This window comes from Wallemia ichthyophaga (genome assembly GCF_000400465.1).
Source record: "Wallemia ichthyophaga EXF-994 unplaced genomic scaffold scaffold22, whole genome shotgun sequence".
NCBI classification, from domain to species: Eukaryota; Fungi; Basidiomycota; class Wallemiomycetes; order Wallemiales; family Wallemiaceae; genus Wallemia; species Wallemia ichthyophaga.
The window spans coordinates 147,257-168,032 of NW_008806295.1; the positions used below are offsets into that span (position 1 = coordinate 147,257).

At 45.3% G+C, this 20,776-nt stretch overlaps 9 protein-coding genes across 9 annotated transcripts; 5 read left to right on the forward strand and 4 right to left on the reverse strand.

The window, feature by feature from the left end:
* Positions 1-48: 48 nt before the first annotated feature.
* J056_002598 (Putative gamma-glutamyltransferase ywrD) lies at positions 49-1,887 on the forward strand (the record flags this gene model as incomplete). The annotated part of the gene is made up of 2 exons (XM_009271863.1): positions 49-663; positions 715-1,887. The coding sequence occupies 2 exons, from the start codon at positions 49-51 to the stop codon at positions 1,885-1,887; spliced, it is 1,788 nt and encodes a 595-aa protein (XP_009270138.1).
* A 122-nt stretch (positions 1,888-2,009) lies between these two features.
* On the reverse strand, positions 2,010-4,572 carry J056_002599 (uncharacterized protein; the record flags this gene model as incomplete). The annotated part of the gene is made up of 4 exons (XM_009271864.1): positions 2,010-3,344; positions 3,392-4,054; positions 4,102-4,458; positions 4,501-4,572. The coding sequence occupies 4 exons, from the start codon at positions 4,570-4,572 to the stop codon at positions 2,010-2,012; spliced, it is 2,427 nt and encodes an 808-aa protein (XP_009270139.1).
* An 809-nt stretch (positions 4,573-5,381) lies between these two features.
* On the forward strand, positions 5,382-6,593 carry J056_002600 (uncharacterized protein; the record flags this gene model as incomplete). Its single annotated transcript, XM_009271865.1, has 4 exons — positions 5,382-5,497; positions 5,550-5,717; positions 5,767-6,342; positions 6,389-6,593. The coding sequence occupies 4 exons, from the start codon at positions 5,382-5,384 to the stop codon at positions 6,591-6,593; spliced, it is 1,065 nt and encodes a 354-aa protein (XP_009270140.1).
* A 2,302-nt stretch (positions 6,594-8,895) lies between these two features.
* J056_002601 (uncharacterized protein) lies at positions 8,896-9,982 on the forward strand (the record flags this gene model as incomplete). The annotated part of the gene is made up of 3 exons (XM_009271866.1): positions 8,896-9,083; positions 9,130-9,714; positions 9,760-9,982. 3 exons carry the CDS (start codon positions 8,896-8,898, stop codon positions 9,980-9,982), a joined length of 996 nt encoding a protein of 331 aa, XP_009270141.1.
* Positions 9,983-10,058: 76 nt separating this feature from the next.
* On the reverse strand, positions 10,059-13,500 carry J056_002602 (Eukaryotic translation initiation factor 5B; the record flags this gene model as incomplete). The annotated part of the gene is made up of 4 exons (XM_009271867.1): positions 10,059-11,471; positions 11,518-11,598; positions 11,645-13,394; positions 13,442-13,500. 4 exons carry the CDS (start codon positions 13,498-13,500, stop codon positions 10,059-10,061), a joined length of 3,303 nt encoding a protein of 1,100 aa, XP_009270142.1.
* A 33-nt stretch (positions 13,501-13,533) lies between these two features.
* J056_002603 (Protein unc-45-like protein A) lies at positions 13,534-15,342 on the forward strand (the record flags this gene model as incomplete). The annotated part of the gene is made up of 1 exon (XM_009271868.1): positions 13,534-15,342. One exon carries the CDS (start codon positions 13,534-13,536, stop codon positions 15,340-15,342), a length of 1,809 nt encoding a protein of 602 aa, XP_009270143.1.
* Positions 15,343-15,843: 501 nt separating this feature from the next.
* On the reverse strand, positions 15,844-16,353 carry J056_002604 (Protein glutamine amidohydrolase; the record flags this gene model as incomplete). The annotated part of the gene is made up of 1 exon (XM_009271869.1): positions 15,844-16,353. One exon carries the CDS (start codon positions 16,351-16,353, stop codon positions 15,844-15,846), a length of 510 nt encoding a protein of 169 aa, XP_009270144.1.
* Positions 16,354-16,430: 77 nt separating this feature from the next.
* On the forward strand, positions 16,431-18,717 carry J056_002605 (Histone-lysine N-methyltransferase, H3 lysine-36 specific; the record flags this gene model as incomplete). Its single annotated transcript, XM_009271870.1, has 2 exons — positions 16,431-17,498; positions 17,551-18,717. 2 exons carry the CDS (start codon positions 16,431-16,433, stop codon positions 18,715-18,717), a joined length of 2,235 nt encoding a protein of 744 aa, XP_009270145.1.
* Positions 18,718-18,852: 135 nt separating this feature from the next.
* On the reverse strand, positions 18,853-19,782 carry J056_002606 (uncharacterized protein; the record flags this gene model as incomplete). The annotated part of the gene is made up of 1 exon (XM_009271871.1): positions 18,853-19,782. One exon carries the CDS (start codon positions 19,780-19,782, stop codon positions 18,853-18,855), a length of 930 nt encoding a protein of 309 aa, XP_009270146.1.
* Positions 19,783-20,776: the final 994 nt, after the last annotated feature.

Genomic DNA, 20,776 nt, shown 5'->3' on the forward strand with positions numbered 1-20,776 from the left:
ACGAGTTGCCGAAGAATCATCACCACGACACGCACCACTCACATCGAAATGCTCATGTACACAGACAGCAGCCCAGACGACAAGATGCAATTCAGCAGTCGGCGATCGACAGTGCACTCCCGCCGGGGTCTAGTGAGTACATCGCAGCCACTAGCGAGTCAAGCGGGGGTGAAGGTGCTCGATCTGGGCGGAAATGCGGTAGATGCAGCTGTAGCCGTTGCAGCCGCCCTCAACGTGACTGAGCCAAGCTCGACAGGCATTGGCGGGGACATGTTCCTTCTCTACTACGCAGCGAGCGAGCGACGAGTGTACGGCTTGAATGGCTCTGGCCATTCTCCAGCCGCGCTCACCCGCGACAAGGTCCATTCTCTCCGTCTGCACAACGATGCAGGCACCCTCCCATTCGACTCGATTCACTCTGTCACAACGCCAGGCGCGGCTGCCGGGTGGTGCGACGCTGTGGAGGCGTTCGGGTCCCACACCCTCACTCTCCACCAGATACTCGATCCTGCGATCCGCCTTGCGCGTCATGGGTACCCCGTCCACGAGCTTACGGCGGCGCAGTGGCGCCAGGCCGAGGAGCAACTCCAGCGCGCTTCTCCAAATGCCCACGAGATGCTCCTCGACGGACGTGCGCCGCGTGAGGGCGAGATCATGTATATGGTGGGTGCACTTGCAAAAAATACTGGCATGTCTCACTTTCTCACAACTCAGCCCAACCTCGCGCGCACATTCGAAGAGCTCGCACAGCACGGCAAAGACGGTTTCTACAGGGGGAGAGTAGCGGACGAGATCGTGGGGCTCGTGGCGAGTCGCGGTGGGCTGCTCTCGCACTCCGATCTCGCCGCACACCGCAGCGAGTTCGTCGAGCCGCTGACATACACGTATGCGGGCGAGTATGTGGTGCACGAATGCCCACCTAATGGCCAAGGAGTAACTGCGTTGATAGCGCTGGGTATACTTGAGTCATGCGAGCGTCTCGGCCTCCTGTCAGCTCCGCTGCTTTCTCTCCCCCACAACGGCACAGAGTACCTCCATTTCCTCATCGAGAGTCTCCGGCTGGCGTTCGCAGACTCGAAGCGATACACGTGCGACCCCACCTTCTCCACTCACAACACCTCCACTCCCACTCCACCCTTCGATTACACCAAGCTACTCGCGCCCGACTATCTGGATGCTCGCGCCAGGTTGATTCACCCGCACAAAGTGAGCAGCGTGCAGCACGGGGCACCAGAGCACTCCTCAGACACTGTTTATTTCACCGTCGCTGATGAACACGGCAACGTCGCCTCCTTCATTAACTCCAACTACGCAGGTTTTGGCACGGGTGCTGTGCCCCGTGGATGCGGTTTCACCCTCCAGAACCGCGGCGCGGGTTTTGTGTTAGAGAAGGGACATCCAAACGAGCTCGATGGGGGGAAGCGTCCTTACCACACTATTATACCGGCTATATGCACGCTTAAGAGCACCAACGATATCTTTCTCAGCTGGTCCGTTATGGGTGGCTTCAATCAGCCACAAGGTCAATTGCAGACTTTCTTGAACATCCTTAGAGGCCTTTCGCCTCAGGAGGCTGTCGATAAGGAAAGGTTCTGCATCGGCGCTATCAAGCAGGCTAGAACTCCTAATCCCCCTGTCCCGCTCAAGCAATCCGCACTGCAGGGTCAGATGCACGATTCAGATATCAACACAGAAGTTAATATGGAGGAAGGCGTCGATGAGATAATCTTGGAAGAACTGAAAAGAATGGGTCACGATGTGACTATTGCGAGGAAAATGCAGAGACAGGTCTGTGGCCGTGGTCAGATCATTCAGAAGACTGCACACAATGTCTGGTCAGCTGGCAGCGATATGCGCGCAGATGGTTGCGCTATGCCGCAAGTCTGAGCTCGATTTAGAAAATGACCTATATATACTATTTAAAAAAGAAAACCCTGCCAATAATTTTATAATACTACTAATTACTGCGTATGTGTCCAGATAATGAGAATCAAATTGATGGCCCCCATCTACCACGTCTCAAAGTATGGATTACCTCCTTTGACAGTCTCCAAACGCTCGACAATTACCTTGCGAGTCTTGTATGGTGCTGGTGGCATCCTATGGCTGTTTGTGCGGTTGTAATGAGACGATGCGGCAGTATCTACCGAAAGTCTGCCAGGTCGCTGCTCCGATCTGTCATTACCAGATGCGTACGTTTTGAGCCATTCCTCGGCATTGCGTGCAGTACCGACATCTGCATCATCTCGCTCTACATTCACATTATTCACTTGCGTGTGATCCTGCTCGTTTGCGAGTTGGTGCATTGAGTGCTCCACTGCATCCAGTTGATCCATGTGTTGCAAAACGTCTACTCCAGATGCCGCTTCAAGACTCTTGGCATATATACTGGCTGACCTCTGTCTCGAAAATGGTACTGGACGGCTGTTTACACTCGATTGAGCTGGTGAATGTGGTGGTGTGATTGATGCTGAATGCGACTTGTCAAAGCTAGTCCGCACTCCACCATCCATTGACTTGGATTTTCTGCTGCTGTACTCATTGTGTCCAGGCAGTGACTTTATTTCATCATCATCATCGTCACCCTCCTCATCCTCCTCATGCTCATCCTCGGTATAGCTGTACCTCCTCTCAGTAATATCTTGCTCCTCCACTTCTTGATTGTCTGCGACGTCTATAATGTCATCCCATACTAGCACTTTCACTCTTCTGCATAACTCCAATGGACCTTCGTCGGCATGTCTGAGACTCTGCACAATGTTCCACCCTTGTCCTTTCACTATGGCCATCTGTCGGGCGAACATTCCTTCGTTGAAATCAGGATCCACTTCAAATACTTCCCTCAAAGCTTGCGTCGTCTCTGCCCACCACTTTGGATCACTCAACAGCGGTAAAAAGTGTCGCCTTGTTGATGCTGAGAATGGCTGTCCAATTAATGATACTGGAAGGAATAACCATCCATAGGTATAGGATCTCCATCCTTTCGGATGCTGATGTGGAAAACTCAACGAATTGTCGATAGCTGCTATACGAATACGTGGTCTGTTCTCCGGTATTGATTGCTTTGACTGTGAAAACGATGGTGTTGGTGCTCTTGGTATGTTTAATATCGATTGCTTGGCATCGAACTGATTATCGTCGTAAAATAATGATTCTTGAGGATTGCTCTGCTGATCCGGCACGTATGAAGTACTTTGTTGATTGCTTGTGAGAGGCGTTGATGGTCCTGACATCGAAGACACGTCGGGTACGAATGGTTCGGCGTTGCGTGTTGGTGGTCTATTAATAATTCCATTTATATTTGAATTGCGGTTGAGGGTTTGTCCTGGATCAAACTGTATCATCTAGAGTGCGTGTTAGTTGAAGAAGCGAGAGCATAGCCTAAACGCACAAAATTGTCAAGTCCTCTGTCAGTGTTGCGCATGAGGTAGTCTAAAATGACGAGTTTCTCTAATTCTTCTCTAAAGCTCTGTTGGAGTTCAGGCGTCCAGCTAAATGGTCTGTCAGTGTAGCTAGCACGTGGCTGTCTCGTTGAGAAGTAATCATCGTCATCATCGTCCAACTGAGCATGAACCTGCCATTCAGCATCAGCGTCTACGTCGTAGTCGAAAAGATCATCGTTATCGCCTTCTCTCCTACCACACATGACTTGTAGTGGCTGGCATCTCCAAAAATTGTGTGAACGCTTCTTCCTATTAGCTGCGAATGCGTCTGCGGAAGATCGACCGGGAAATGGATGTTCGGCGAGGAAGTTGGACGCGTCTCTAAATCCATGCATGAAAGTTTGTAGACTACCGATCTTGTCGGGTAGATGTCTGCCTTTCTTATGCCAAGCACGTCTGTCAGCCCACTCGTAGAAGAAGGAAGGGGAGGCAAGGTCGACTAATCCAGTGCGTGGTACGATGCCCAGTTCAAGTCTATCGTCCAGTACGGAAGCAGCAGCTTCGGATATATAAGATAAATTGGGAATCAAGCAACTTCTACCAAAACCGATCCACCAGAAGAAATTCCTATGAGCCCATTTCGTCCATTTTGGGTTTAGTTGACCGTATGGCTGAGACAATGTTAGTATTGTGTCATAATGAGTTGATATGAACGCACCTCTTCGTCTTTTGGTTTAAATACGCCTATAACTTCGACGTCATTGCTATTAAGCTTGCCTCTAACGAAATAACTTCCACTAGAGCCTTTGACGATCATTTTTGGGTGTAGCCCATCGTCAATGGCGTTTCTGACGCGCTTGACGAGCTTGTCGTATTCAGAGCGCGGAGGGAGAGTAGGAGGAACGTAGCTGCTATCGGAGGGGATTGGGGTGAATACGCTGGATAAGATTGGGATTGGAGGACTGTGCTGTCTCCTCGACTTCCTTGGCCGGCTTCTGAGATTGACCTTGTCGGAAATAGAAGAAGACCACGATTTGAGTGCAGTGTCCAAGCCATTGAGATCTATATTGAAGTTCTATTGGCCGTTAGACGTGCTTGCATTTCAGAAACCACCAACCTTGGTCGATCGCTGTGGCCTCGTTGACGATCCAGGCTCATCGATTGATTGCCGTAAAGGAGCATAGCTCATTTCTGATTAGATTTATTTATCGCCTTGAACACGGTGGTAATTGACAACAGCCGCCACGCAATCAATTGAGAAGGTAAACAAATTTCAGTAATCGCAACAATATCCATAATAATCTGTATCATTGACTCATTCTCATTCCCGGTTATTTACGCATTCCCACTCGTCTGGAGCTCATTTCTCACAAATTCGTCCTTTTGGACTTGAACAAAGCTTCTGTTTATGGCAAAAATCCCATCCTAATTCTAATATCGTGTTTTAAAGATATCTTTTCGACTTAATATCAGGGCTTTTCTTTTACCCAATGCACAACATGCTATCCCAAGCCAAATAAGAGAGCAACTAGTCACAGTAGATGTTTTGCTTGTGCATGAATCTCTTTCTCTGACTCGCATTATATCGATACTTCTGGGAAGTAGTGAAAATTTTCAAATTTTACCCTATCGAGGCGTGGTCATCGAAGCGTCATTCTTAGATGATTTTATAGATAGCCTTTAGTTTTGGTGCTCTTTCTCCATTTCCTAATCGAGGTTTCTTACATCGTTACGGACCAATAGTGGACAATACAAAAGCAAAAATAAGCAGTCACCACTTGACATACGAAATATGTCATATCTTAACTAGTTATGGTTTGATCTACCACCACAGTTCAATGCTTGGAATGTCACATAATCTTCTTTGGTGTCACATCAATCAGGATCTGGCATGCGGAAAGAAATAAGTGGTGTTGGGCGGCACAATGTATTAATTAGTGAGCGCAACATCCATCTGCGAGCGTAAATTGCTGCAAGAAGTAATCAAATTCGCGCATGATGCGCCTACTCTACCTATACACAATTACTACGCGGCGCTCATCCTCCCTCTTCAAGCACTCTCTTGGTAGCGCCGCCGTCGAGCTTAAACACCACTTTAAGAGCTGTCTTGCTTTGTATAGCTATCGGCGTGGCTTTCTTTGGAGAGACATTCGACACATACGACAGCTTTTCCGCAGGAGTGAACTACAATCTTTTCATTGCCGGTAGCTGCATGCATGCAGTACATCTCACTTTCACCAAACGCAGCCAGATCGACGCACCCAAAGGAAAATCTTCTTCCAAACACTCCTACGGTGATTTGGGATGGAGTGGCGCGTTCGAGATGCTCATCAAGTGAGTTAGTTTGCCCATTCATATCCATCTTCATCTGAACACTCCATAGCTTACGTGGAATGGGGATGAAGTGGGGAATGCCATCTTCGAAATTGCCCGCAGTATATAAACACTTCATTTCGGAAACGCTGCTTGAAATGCTCAAACATCACGTCATATATCTCACTGCAATGGCCGCTCTGACTCGCTTGAGTCAATACAATGCCAGTGATGTGATTGGGCGCGATGTTGCGATGACTTTCTCTTTGTGGTGCATTGCATGGTCTAGTCTCACTTTGATGTATAGCATGATCACCCTATGCGTCTACATCACCACTAAGCTTTGCGGAAAGCCCTTCGACAAAAACAGGTGGCCGCCCATGTTTGGAAATCCTATCGCCGCTGACAGTGTACGTACGTTCTGGAACAATAAGTGGCAGTGCATGTATAGGCGTCACTTCATGATTTGTGGATACGAACCAGTTTTCAATTTGATTAAGGCTTTGCGCATACCTGGAGACATACCACACTATTGCGGCCTCATAGGGGCCTTCACCGTTAGCGGTATCCTTCATGAGTACTGTGCAAGATCAACTTCGCGTACATTATTCATAGAAGAATTCCCTGCTTTCAAAGTATTTATAATGTAAGTATGTGTCTGTTTTACAGTCCTGACTAAAGTCTTAATGCAGCCACGCGTTGGTCATCATTCTCGAAAACGAGTTATACAAATTCACTGGTCGCAAAGTCAGCGGCATCTTTGGCAGCTTATGGACCTTTGCGATAGTTATATTCATCTCAAACCCTATGTGCAGATTTAATCTCCAGGGACTTGGCCCAATGCCGGACTTTGCGGAGTGGGACACATGGAGGTGGTTTGTACCTCTATCAGTATAAGCGGAGAATACCGGTTTAATTATTTCGGAAACACTTAAAATGCCGAAAATAATGTAATTGAAAAGGCAAGATCTACAGAATCTTTAGCACATAAACAAATTTCCAGGAAATCTATCAGCTCACAAATTTTCTGATATAATTCGGATATTCACAAAATTAAGATTTACTTAAGGCTGCTACAAGTTGCAAAAGCACATGTCGCACATTGAAGTGATAAGAAATTCATTTCTAAGATATCAGTAATTCTGTTTGTGTCAATGCAAAACGCTCTATTGCAAGCCAAAGAAGCATTCAATAACTTCAGGCAGCACCAATCGTTGTTATCTAATCATTTCTTCTAACTCACTGTATGTCTTTCGTACCTGAAATGTGAATCACGTCAAGAGCAACCTAAAAAGCAATAATCGAGCAAATTCACTGATTTAGGTTGCTAATCATGATATGAAATCCCAGCCGCCATCGCTTGATAGTCAGTTCGCTTTGTGCTAAGATTGAAAGACTGGAACACGTTATGAGGTGTGCTAGATTTTACATTCTAAATTACTTGAAACGCTTTGGAATTTATCCTAATTCCATTTGCAGTCACATTAATTAAGATCTGGTGTGCGCATCGAAGAAAATCAGCAAAACCGATCAAAATGCTGCAAGAACTTTTTCAGAGTTGCGCATAATGCACCTTCTTTCCCAATTTAAAGCTTTAACTCGGCACTCGTCTTGCCTCTTCAAGCCCATCTCCTGGTAGCTCCGCCATCGAGCTTCCACACAACGTTGAGAGGTGTCTTGCTTTGTATAGCGATCGTTTTTGCTGTTATTGGAAAGATTGTAGAATCAAGTGAAAACTTTGGCACAGAAATGAGCTTAAGCTCTACATTGGCGTCAGTTTCGTGCACTTAGTGCATCTCAATTTCACCACGCGCAGCCGCATCGATACACCCAAATGAGACTATTCCTCCCAACACTTCTATGGTGACTTGGGATCGAATGAGGTGTCCCTTTCGAGAAACTACCTCCAATCTATAAAAACTTCGTGTCGGACAATCTGCTTGAGATTGTGAGACATCATTTCCTATCCCTCGCCGTAATGGGAACATTCGCGCGCTTCGGTCAAGGTATGAACTATGGGTTATCTGCACGCAATATTGCAGTCGCTATCGCGATGGCTGGCCTCGCATGGTCAGATCTCGCTCTGGTATATAGTATATTCTACCTCTGAATTTACACATTCACTAAGCTTCGTGGTAAACTCTTCGATAAGAGAATATGACCGCCGATGCTTGGTGGTCCTCTCGCTGCTGATAATGTACGCACGTTCGGGAATAGCAAATGGTAATGCATGTTTAGGCGCCACTTTATGATGTGCGGTTACATATTAGTCTTACATTCAATTGATAGCATTGGTTTTCCTGGAGATATTCCACATTATTGCGGCATCATGGGCAACTTTACTGTTAGCGGTATTTTTCATGAATACTGTATGAGATGCACGTATCTTGCTATGTCCATGGGAAAATTTCCTTCTATCAACTTGTTCATCATGTGGGTGTATGTTTGATTTATCAGCCTCAATAATGCTGCACTACAGCCATGGCTTAGCCATCATACTTGAAAATGAAGTATACAAACTCACTGGTCGCAAATTCAGCGGCTTTTGGGGCAGCGTGTGGACCTTGATCATTATCACAATCCCTGCATTTCCCATTGCTGGGCATATGCTCTTGGGACAAGGCCGCTTGCTGGACTATACGGAGTGGGGCATATGGAGGTAGCTTGTATCTCTCTCATTCACCGTTGAAGCTTAGAGCTGAGTTTCATTTATTTCTGAGACAGCTCATAATTCACGGGATAATTTTGTTTGAAGAGGCAAGATTTTCATAGCCCTTATGATAGTTTGACTTCCTAAATAGACATTAGTACACTAGAGACGATTCGCTGAATTGATTTTCGGGTATCTGCAACGCATTTGTCTTGGGCGACATTTAAACATTCATAAGGCTACTAAAAGCAGTACGAGATGTAGAAAATTATATGGCATGAATTTTTTACCAACTCAACAATTTTGATTTCCTCAATTAAAAGTACGCTATTGCAAGCCAAAAAGGCGCTCTAGATCGAGCTATTGGCAGCTCCACATCTTTGTTAGGTAGCTGTTCATTACAACTCGCTGTATGTTTCTACCACAGAAAATAAGGTATTTTCGAGCTATAAATATGAAAAACTATAGAAAAATGAAATCAAAGCGTAATTTCTCCATTTCTTAATCAAAATATCTCAACTATATAGGGGCTTAAGAGCGAATGATGCAATGGTTGACACGAACGACAACTTTGTTTCAGGAGCGAACTACAAGCTTTTGATAAGCGCGTGTTGCATGCATTCAGTGCATCTCGCTTTCACCGCACGCAGCCAGATAAACCCACCCAAAGCCGATCGTTCCTCCAAACACTACCATCGCGACTTAGGATGGAGTGGCGCGTTGGAGGTGCTGACTAGGTGAATCCCGCTTTCGTCGCCTAATATCCATCTAACAGCTCCACAGTTTCCGTGGGATTAGTATGAATTGGGGCGTACCATCTGAGAAACTACCTCCAGTCTATGAGAACTTCCTGTCGGACACCCTGCTCGATATTGTAAGACAACATTTCATATCGCGCACCGCAAAGGTCACTCTTGCGCGCTTTGTTCAAGACAGCAGCGCTGGTATTTCTGGGGAGTTTGTGCGCCATATCACAATCTCTATCACGATGATAATTCTCTCTTGGTCAGATGTCACTATGGTCTACGGGGTAGTAAGATTGTTTGTCTACACTTTCACTAAGCTGTGCGGCCAGCATTTTGATAAAAGCAAATGGCCACCTCTGTATAGTGACATATTCGCAGCTGATAGTGTACGCACATTTTGGAACAACAAGTGGCACTGTTTGTTTAAGCGCCACATGACGTTGTGTGGATATAAACCTGCTTTCAACTTGATCAACGCTTTACTCGTACCTGGAGATATACCACACTATTCAGGAATTATTGGCGCTTTCGCTTTTAGCGGTTTGTTTCACGAGTACTGTTTTAGATGCACGTCTCGGACCATGTTCATGGAACAGTTTCCTTCTTTAACGTTTTTCCTCATGTAAGCAGTTAGCTGATTTAGTTCTCCCCGCTCACACTACTACAGTAACGCGTTGGCCATAATCTTCGAAAACGAAGTAAAGAAATATACTGGTCGCACTGTCGGCGGTATCTACGGCCGCTTATGGGCCTATGCCATTATCATATTTTCCTCGATTCCAATGAACTCACAAATATTGTTGGGAATTGGCCCAATGCCGGGCTTTAAAGGCTGGGACACTTGGAAGTGGTATGTGCCTCTCTCACTCGCCATGAAAGCAGAAGATTAATCAATTTCGTTGTAATCACTCGGATTATAAAGATAGGTAAAATGCATGAGAAATAATATACTTAGAGAGGCATGATCTATGGAATTTCAAGAGTGGTTTTCAGTCTCTTAATTAGATGCAGGTCTTCTTTGGTGAGATCTGCCGCAAAGTTTTGTTTGAGGACATCGATGCTATTTCTCGAGATATGCGAGAGGAGTAGATCAGTTTCCTGGAAATGTCTTCCAACCATCTTAGGAGCCTGGTTGTGGAAGTTATCGATCTTGACTGCGATACCGGCACCTGTCTGGTTCTTCTTCACAATATCCAATGGTTTGTGGTTGATCTCTATACTACCGACTCTACCGAGTGGAACAATCTCCTTCTTGCCCTCACCATTGACTGTCACGACACAGATAGGCGTACCTACTCTCAAAGTACCGTCGACAATATCACATCCGACGATAATAGGATCTCTGCGCACGAACGCCTGTAGTATCTTCAATCTACAAGGCCATACTGCGGATGGAGCAGCCTCCTTCTTTTTGTCTTCCACAATCGATTTGTTGTATGCAGTGAATTGATCGAAAAGGTGGTAAATGATATCCGCTTTGAATATTTTCACTCCCACTTCATCAGCATACTTGTCGGCTTCTTTATCGACCGGCACATCGAATGCTAAAATGGTAGCGAATTCCTTGGCCTTTTCTAACATGACACCAGCTCTAAGGACGTCCTTCCTGAACACAGGTCCGATGTTAATGCCAGATACTGGGATTTTAGAAGAACGCAGGAAATCCAACAAGGCTTCCAACGAACCAAGAGTAGAAGCTTGTACGCAGACACCTTTACCTGACTTATCGATTGAGGATAACAGCGTCTGCAGATCACCCATAACTTCCTCCATGAGATCCTCTTCATCGTCATCTTCTCCGACAACCAACAGACGTGAACCGGCAATAGCTTTGTCGAGGTCTGGTGCGGTAATCTTGACACCCATAGAAGCTTTAATTTCCTTGTGGTGGACATAAGCGCCCTTGATTCTCATCTCTTTCATTGGCTGTGGAGTGAGTAGGGCTCTTACTTGAGTGACAATGGGTCCGTTCAATCCACACACAACTATTTTATCGCCTTCTCTCAAGATACCATTGCTGAGTACGACATCTATAGTTGTACCCAATCCTTCTATCACCTTAACTTCCAAAACTGTACACTCAAGTTCTGACAAGTACATAAGTGCACCGCTCATACGCTCTTGAGTAAGGTTGATCAAGAGTTGAAGGAGATCTGGTACACCTTCACCGGTGTGCGCTGAGGTTGGAACGAGCGAGACGACTTTACCCATTTTCTTGTTGTCGTAGTAGACGCACGAGTTGAGACCTTGCTCGGCGAACTCGAGATTCACTCTGTCAAGTCTCATGTGGAACTCGCGTCTGACAGCTTCAGATTGCTTGGAGAACGAATCGACGAAGGAATTGTTGGCCATGGTTTCCCATCCGTAAAGACGATCGATCTGGTGGGGTTTGAGTGGGCTAAATTTGTGATAGCTGTTTACTCACCTTGTTAAGTGCGACAATGAATGGCGTCTTCTTGTCACGAAGAAGTCTGAGAGACTCGAGTGTTTGTGGTTCAAGACCATGCTTGGGTGGCTGTCAGTGCTGGTATATCAAACGGGACATTACCTACCATAATATCAACGACAAGTACTGCAATGTTACACAGCGAACTACCTCTAGAACGCAAGTTAGTGAAAGACTCGTGACCAGGAGTATCAATGACAAGTAAACCAGGCAGCTTGTATTCCTGTTTACCCTCTTTGTCGAGCACCGAGACCTTCTTAATGATATTTTCAATTGGGAAGTACGTAGCACCAATCTGTTGAGTAATACCACCGGCTTCACCTTCTTGAACGTTGGTTTGACGGATCTTATCGAGGAGCTTAGTTTTACCAGTGTCGACGTGACCGAGAATACAGCAGATAGGTGAGCGAAGGTTGTCTTTGCTACGTGCTGCGAGGGCGTCTTCGTGGCGCTTGATGCGACGTTCGTGGGCTTCTTCTTTGCGTTTGAGAGCTTCTTTCTGTGCGTTGGATAGCTCTTCTTCGGAGGATTCGTCGTCTGAGTCTGAGTCTTCGGAGTCTTCTTCAGATGAGCTGTCATCATGTTGGTCATTTGCTGGTTTAGCAGGTGCAGGTGGTGCTGCTGGTTCAGCCTTCTTGTCTTGATCCTTCTCTTCGTCAGACGATGCATCCCAGTCATCGAGTCCAGGATCACCAGCAGTTTGAGATTCAGCCTTCTTCTCACCCTTGCCCTCATCTTCAGAGGAGGTTGCATCCCACCTGTCTTCCTTCTCTTCAGCGGGCTCAGGAACAGGAGCAGGCTCGGCTTCCTTCTTTGGCTCATGAGCTTTCTCGTTTGATTGAGATGGTTGTTGTTGCTGCTTGCCTTTAGCTGGCTTCTTACCGTAAGTTGGCTTCTTAGGCTTGCTTTCACCGTCCTCTAAACCAGCAACGCGGACACCAGATGCTAAGAGAGCTTGACGACGAGCTTCACCAGCAGCCTTCTCTTTCTTTTGCTTATCGGTGAGGTACTTTCCTTCCTTTTTAAGCTGCTCACGCTTGGCCTTGTCTTTTTCCTTCTTAAGTAGCTTCTGCTCTTCGTCATAGAGCTCAGCTTCAACAGCAAGACGCTCTTCTTCTTGGATACGCTGCATCTCCTCCTCCTTAATACGCTTTTCTTCTTCTTCCTTTTTCTTGTTTGCATCAAGTTGAGCTCTAAGAGCAGCTAAACCTGCAGGAGGTTTCTTAGCGGATTTCTTTTTATCTGCAGGTTTTGGATCTTCTGCGGGTTTATCGGAGGCTTTCTTTTTCTTTTTCTTTTTCTTATCTGCGGCAGAGGCGGATGTATCTTCTGGTTCGTTTGCGGGAGTAGAATCATCAGGGAGCTGTGTAGAAACCTCAGGCTGTTCAGACTGTTCAGGTTGTGGAGTTGAAGGTTTCTTGTTAGCAGCTTGAGCTTTCTTCTTTGCCTTGTCTTTCTCCTTTTTGAGTTTCTCTTTCTCTTTTTTACTGAGGAGTCTAGGAGCATCAGTCTCAGGCTCATGATTAGTCTCAGGCTTTGCTTCATTTGAAACTTTTGCCTTGTTTTCCATAGCAGCAGTCAAAACAGCGTCTTCATCTTGATCAGATTGCTTCTTATTCTTTTTATTCTTATTCTTTGACTTGTTTATAGCGCTCATTAAATCACCGTTGTCGTCGTCATCGGAGATTGCTGCCGAGGGTTCTATACTGTCTTCTTCCTCGTCATCGTCGACATCCTCAACATCCATCGCAGCAAATGCAGATTTCTTTTGTGGCTGTGGGTTTGTGTTTGCATCGTCTGAATCGGCGTCTACGTCTGCGTCGTTGGATACTGGGATGGATTCACCAGCTGTTGCCCTGCAATCAAGCTTAATTGATAATCACAGCATTCCCAATCCACTCACCAGAAATCATCTTCATCTTGATTCTTTTTAGATTTTTTATTTCCCTTCTTTGGTGGCATCGTGCAAGGCGTTGTTGGCTGTTTAAGCACAAGATGGATTTACTTGAAAGTCTAAATCGCGGAAATTATAATTTAAATTCAAAGGATATAAATCTGATAATTTTCACAGATGATAAAATATTCAGATTTCTCATTTTACATAAGCTGAATGAGCTAGATCAATTACACTTACTCAAATCCCACATACACTCCCTTGATGATGCTAAATACGCTGATTTCTTATCCACTCTACTCCAAATCAACCCTGGTTTTTCTATTTCTTTGTTTGACAGGGATTTACTTTCCTTTCACCCCATTGACTCTCTCTCCCTCCTCAACTCAGCTGCTTCTAACAAATCTGGCTTGAATTTGTTTGACGAAAAGGTTCTTGAATTCCTGCACTCAAACTCCATCCATTCTCAATCTCACTCCCTCCTACTATCTACACTCACCCTCATTAAACTTGATAAACACCACAATAAGAGTGAAAATTTTCAATCTTACTTGGATGCTCTCACAAATATCTCCAACGTACACTCGTCACTCCCTCACTCTCAGTTATCCCTATATCTTGAAGCTTTATCCCACTTATCTTCATCTTCGAAGATTGCACACAAGCTGTCTCAGCTGTCCACGGTCATCCGTCTAGCGCTTTCTTCCGTCCAAACTCCATCCACTAAAATATCCACACAGCTCTATTCACAAGAGAATTTACCATCAACCATCCCAGACACATCCACTCAATTCACTCTGTCCACCACTCTCGCCAACATCTGCCAATACGCTCCACCACTCACTGAAGAAGCGGAGACGATGAAGAAGCTGCAAAAATCTACGAAGCAGGTAGATGCAGAGGAGGAGGAATACATGTCATTCGACAAGGTGCGCCAACGCAACAGCAATATGCTAGAGATGGGTATTACAGGGGTGTTACCGGTGCTGTCCAAATCCAACTCACTCTTAACGCGCCGCAACACCTCCACCGTCTATCTCGGCTTGACGAATGACAACACCAACCGCCCACAGCTACTGCGCGACGGAGCGATCAAGGCGCTCCTCAATATGACAACGCACCAACCCGACTCACCAACAAGTGAAGATCTACACGCCAACCAAGCTCTCGCCAAGATGACTATAACAACCCCACCCAGTGCTTTATACACGCCGCCCATCGCCACCAGTGCCCTGAGCTTCCTCTCACCTCTAGACGCCTTACTATTTAGAGGATCGCAGCAACTACAGCAATTCGAGGCGATGATGGCGCTTACAAATGTAGCTTCACTGGGAGCGGATGTTTCCGAGAGGGTGGTATCACGACGTTCTGGGGCTATTCTCGACGCCGCGCAGACACACCTACTCAGCACGCATACGCAGCTACAGCGAGCTGCAGCGGAGCTCATATGCAATCTCGTCGGAATGTCTGAAGGTGCATTTAGACGATACACAACAGATGCGCGTGCGGGTGTTCATTGCGCTTTGCTTCTCGCGCTTTCGGACGCTGAATCTTTGTATACTCGTCAAGCTGCGGCGGGTGCGCTGGCACAGTTGTGCGGTATGTCGCCTTTGCCGTGTAAACATATCCTCAGTGAACCGCAACGGTTCTTGCGCGTACTTATTGCTTTGCTGGGCGATGAAGTCGGATGCGTTCATCGCGCTCTTTGTATCCTCTTAGCTACCCTCGAAGCTTGTCAGGAGGTGCTCAGGACAGATGAAACCGCGAAAAATGCTATCAATCAGTCAAGGCTTGTACCCACTCTCAAACACCTCATTCCTCGCTTGGCTAGTGAAGAAGGCACGCAACTCCTTCCGCTGCTCAAAGACACTATCGTCAAGTTGAAGGAATGTGGGGTGAGTGTGAGCTGATTGATGGTGTACGTGGTGCATTTAATCACATAGCCATTTGTACACGTCCGAACTATTAAATGTTATACCTCTTTATTCCTACTCTACCCTAAAAACGAGACAAAAGTCGTTGGAAGACAGAAGTCTCAAAGCGCGTCTAGCCATTAGACCATCAAATCCACTTTAGAATATCGCGGGAAACGAACCGCCCATGTGCAGTTGCCTGACTGTGGGTGTACACGATTCGCCTTTACTCAAGTGAACGAGGACAGATATTACTACCTGGTCGCAACTCGAACCCGCGACTTCAATGGAGATGGTCGTACCAGCGCTCATTGCTAATCCCTCTTAAGTTTTATCTCACCAACTTCCTGTTGAGCCATTACAGCTGAAGAAATCTTTGTGCAAGCTCTAACTCATTGTAAAGTTGTTGTGAGGGTGAAATTTGAATATTCCACACAATCATCATCATTCAGCACCTCGCTGCAAATTTCATTGTTAAAAGTATGCATAAACTAATAACTACTCATATAGCGGTGATATACGCTCGGAATCCTCGTTGGCCCCCTCGATCCAGATATCGAGGTTATGAGGGAGGGAGGCTAGATGACCGCGTATGCATTTCCAAGGTGGTGGAGGACTGCTGTAAGTGCCTTTGTTTGTCAACATATGACGTCTATCGGAAGCAAAGGATTGGAGGAAGGAGTGTGCGGGAGTGAGATTGATGAAGGCTCTGTATTGATGGGGAGTGTGAGGGCTGAAAGTGAGATTGAGGTAGTCGCGGGCGTTAGAAACTCTATCGAGTTTTGTGTCTAAATCGATGATGTATTCACTGTCATGAGCTTCAACCACGGCAATAACATGATAATCCCAGAGAACCGGGAATGGGTGGGAGTACTGGCTGGCTTGTTGATGGAATAAGAGTACAGATTTGTTTGAATTGCTGATGAAACCAACGCGCACTCTAACACCACCAACACAACTCAACGCGTCTATTAAATGATAAGCATTCTCCTCGCAGTAGCAGCTCATGTACTTCGATTGATTTGAAATTTCAATTAATTCTCGGTATTTTTCACTTTCCATTGCGATGGCTGTTACACTGAACCATGACTATCAAATCGAAATCCCCGTCGATCGGTTTAGACAACCGCAACGAGAGCGGGATCAATAACGGCATCAATAACGGTTCCAATACCCCAATCTCGGAATCTAATCAAAAGTCTATCCTAGCAAATTCAGGTAAACCACAAGATCAATCTCATCTTCCGCTGGCTAGTGACCACGCTAGCACTTTTGAACCAATCGATGAATGCCAATACGCTAATCGCTCTCTTGGTCGCTCACATCAGCACGTTGAAGAGAGCTACTGTGATTGCTATCTCAGCAATTCAGCGTGTGCCCACTCCAGTGACTGTATAAACCGTCTTACCCAAGTCGAGTGTCTTCTCGACGACTGCAAGAGTGGTCCTCACTGCCGCAATCAGCGTTTCCAACGACGTCAATGGGCTGGTCTTGACGTTGTTGCGACTGAGAAGAAAGGCTATGGATTACGCGCTCAACACGACATGGACAGAGATACTTTCCTCATTGAATACATAGGCGAAGTCGTAACTCAAACTCAATTCCTACGTAGAATGACCTCCTACGCCAAAGAAGGCATAAAACACTTCTACTTCATGATGCTCCAGAATGAGCAGTTTATTGACGCCACACGTAAGGGAAACGTTGGTCGTTTCGTAAACCACTCCTGCGCACCTAACTGCTTTGTCAGCAAGTGGGTCGTCGGACGTTACGTCAAAATGGGCATCTTCACTAAACGTCGCATACATAAAGGTGAAGAACTCACTTTCAATTACAACGTAGATCGTTATGGTCATGATGCACAGGTTTGTCATTGCGGCGAACCTAACTGCGTTGGTTTCATCGGTGGTAAAACCCAGACTGATATCGGGGGCATGGACGACCAAATCTTAGACGCGCTCGGTATCACCCAAGAGGAAGTCATGCGATTAACACTCAAGGGTAGCCGGAAGAAGAAGAGTAAGACTTTAGATGAGGATTATGAGTTGGAACTCAAACCGATGGTGCTCGAAGATGTACCCAAGGTTATTACAGCTGTCAGACAGTCTTCATCAAACAAAAAAATACTTTTGAAATTGTTGAAACGAATGAGGGTGAGTGTTTTCTGTGGAGTTTAGATGGTAACTCAACTCAACACAACCATAGATGACGGAAAGTCATGATATCCAGCGGCAACTGATGCGTATGCATGGGTTCGCCATCCAGGCTTCACTCCTCTCGGAATACCCACATGACGAGGATTTGAGCAGACTCGTTATCGAAATTTTAGCTCAGTGGTCACAGCATCTCAAAGCAAAGAACAAGATAGAGACGTCGAAAATAGATGAACCTGTGCAATTAATTGAGAAGAGTAGTGAGAATGACGAGATAAAGACAGGTGCTCATACGTTGCTTCAATTATGGGACACGCTCGAGTCAGCGTACAGGATACCCAAGCGTGGAATAAACCAGACGGATGATGATATATTGCTGTCAGAGCACCAAAATGAGCAATTATTTAGTCAATTACCGGAAGCTAAACGGGTCAAACTTCATGAGGATTCACTGTTCAAGTCGCAAAAGGAATTCGTCAAGCCTGAGGCAACACAGAGCGGCACTCCATTTGAGGCGCCCACTTTACTCGATTTGCAGAAAGAGAAATGGAAGGAACTTCAGAAGCAGTCACCGCAAGATAGTCAACGCGCTGAGCAGGAGAATATAAAAAAGGTTATCGAGAATGCCCGTCTAGTGGAGCAGTCGAAGCAAGAAGAGGCTGCTAAGCAGAAGGCAGAGGAAGAAGCAGAAAAACAGAGGAAGAAAGAGGAGAGTGAGAGCAGGAAAGCGGCCAAGAAGAAAGAAGACAATCGGAAGCGCTCAAAAAGTAAAGAAAAGGAAAAGGAAAAAGACACACAACAGAAGACAGAAAAGGATAAAAATACACCAGATCCTCATAAAAAACTACATAAGCAGATAGGCGAATTGGTCGTACATGTCATGTCCAAATCCAAAGACAGCTTCAGTCACGATAGCTTCAAGAAGCACGCCAAAGAACTCACCTCTACGTTGCTTGAAAAGGAGAAAAAGAAAGGCGGTGTGGAGATGAGTGAGGATATGCGCAATAAGATGAAAAAGTTTATCAAGGAGTATGTGAGCAAAATACTCGCGAGGAAGCAGAGCAAGGGGGGAGGTGAGAGAAAGAATGATGCAAACAAAGAAGAGAAGGGTGAAAATGATGAAAATGATGACAAGGATGAAAACGAGAGAAGCGATACCTCGCAACAAACAACTGCAAAACATCCAACACCAACATTCTCCGACCAGGTGCAGTGGTGAAAGCATTAGACCGTAAATTATTCATGTAAACAACGTAAGAGCTGATACAAAAACTAGATTTGAAAATGATATTACTTGGAAGTGTGGAGTGTAATATTAGGTATATGTAAGGGTATACAAACACACACTGCACTTTTACGCATTGCCCAACCTAAAACCGACAGATGAAGCGATTCTGATAGGCAACTCTCTTCTCAAATCACCACCTCTCTTACCGTAGTCGATCCACGCAGCACGCAAGACGGAGGTGTGAGCAGAAGACAGAGCCAAGAGATCATTCTCAGGCATCCTCTTGAGCGCAGATACAGTTGGTGGGAGTGCTGGGTAATCAGGATCTGGAGTGCGAAGAGGTGATGGCCATTGAATGCGAGCGTGGTCATCAGTTTCGACTGAGAAGGCTGAATTAGCGGAGCGAATCATATCGCGTTGTTCAATTTCTCTAAGAGTATCACCCAATCTTCTCAATTCAGATCTGTGTACTTCAAAGTCATCTCTAATGTCGTCAACGCGTGAACCAACAGCTCTGTTGACGTTATCGATATCTTTCAAAGCTTGAGTGGATTGCTGCATCAATCTCGATTGATGTTCGAGAGCTTCAAGGGTATCGGAGTGAAGCTTCTTATCGTTGTGAAGTTGCTCTCTTTGGAAATCTACTTGCTCAAGGTGTGAAGTACGAAGGAAAGACATGATGTCATTGTGATTGCGATCTTGACGTGTGGCGTCTTCGATGGCTAACAATCTTTGCTGATCAAGCATTTGATTGTGGTGTCTTTCATTTTGAGCAATCAACTCGACGTTATTTTTCTCGAAATTTGAGACAAGTTGTTCAAGTGTAGTGGAGAAAGAGGTGGCGAGGAGCTGCTGGGACTGCTCAGACTGTCTGGTCAACAAAGAAACGTTCTCCTTTTGAGATTCTTGGCTCTCATTGTACTGAGTGGAGAGGTTCGCGGAGAGGTCTCTGATTGCGTTGGCGAGTGAGAGCAAGTCAGAGGATTCCAAACCCAAAGCGATGTTCAAGTTGGATAGAGCTTGAGCAGCTGCAGAAGGATCAGGATTTGTAGGCATTTTTGAATGTTTGGTTGAAATATTAAGAATTTCAGTAGTAGTTTCGGTTGAAGAGACTCGAAATTCTCAAGTAAATATTCAAATGCCAAAGACTAAATTGAATTCCAGTGAGTGATAATAGAATATTTTAAATTCCCTGTTAATTTAATAGACCTGGCTGCTTACAATATAAATTATAAAATTCAAATTTCTAATTTACTGCCAGAGGCTCTCTCTAGTCAACACTCAAAGGATATACGTCAATTACAGCTGAAAGGGCAACAGAAGCTGTCAAAGGAAGTAAAGAAAGATGTTCAACAGCTTAACAAGATTAAATAACTTATCGGCTTTGATTTCCAGTGCATTGTTCACTCTTATTGGCTTGATTACACTATCCAGCTTGAGTTACAATGAAAACAACAATAGCAATATAAACATCACCCAACTTAACGTAGTAAACAGCTACAACAACTTGAACCAATTTGCTTTCATTAGATTTGAAGGTGTCGTTGATACTACATCTCTTTTTGACAACTGGAACACGAAACAAGTATTTGTACAACTTTCTACTGATTACAATACTCAAAACACCCACTCAAGCACCGTGATTTGGGATGCTATCATCACTAACGGCGATATTCTCAACCTAGACAATGTCAAACAGAAATATTCACTCAAATCTAAATCGTTTGAACAATATCAAAACACTACTCTCTCTCTCACTTACCACATACAACCATACGTCGGTCTCAACAAACACGGCTTATTGCACACTCAACAAATACAATTCCCAAAAGCTAAATCTAACATTTGATGTTACCTGGTTGTATTCAACTTATTCATACCACTTGATTTATTATTATCTTTGTCTCTTTTTCACTCTTCCTTGACTTACTTCCATCAAAATGACCCTGTTCAGTACGGCTAATCTCCCAATTGAGACCAAATACAAGGTTTTAGATGCTTTAACAGAAGAGTAAAAGATACTGTAAACCCTTTTTAGGTGGGTTTGATA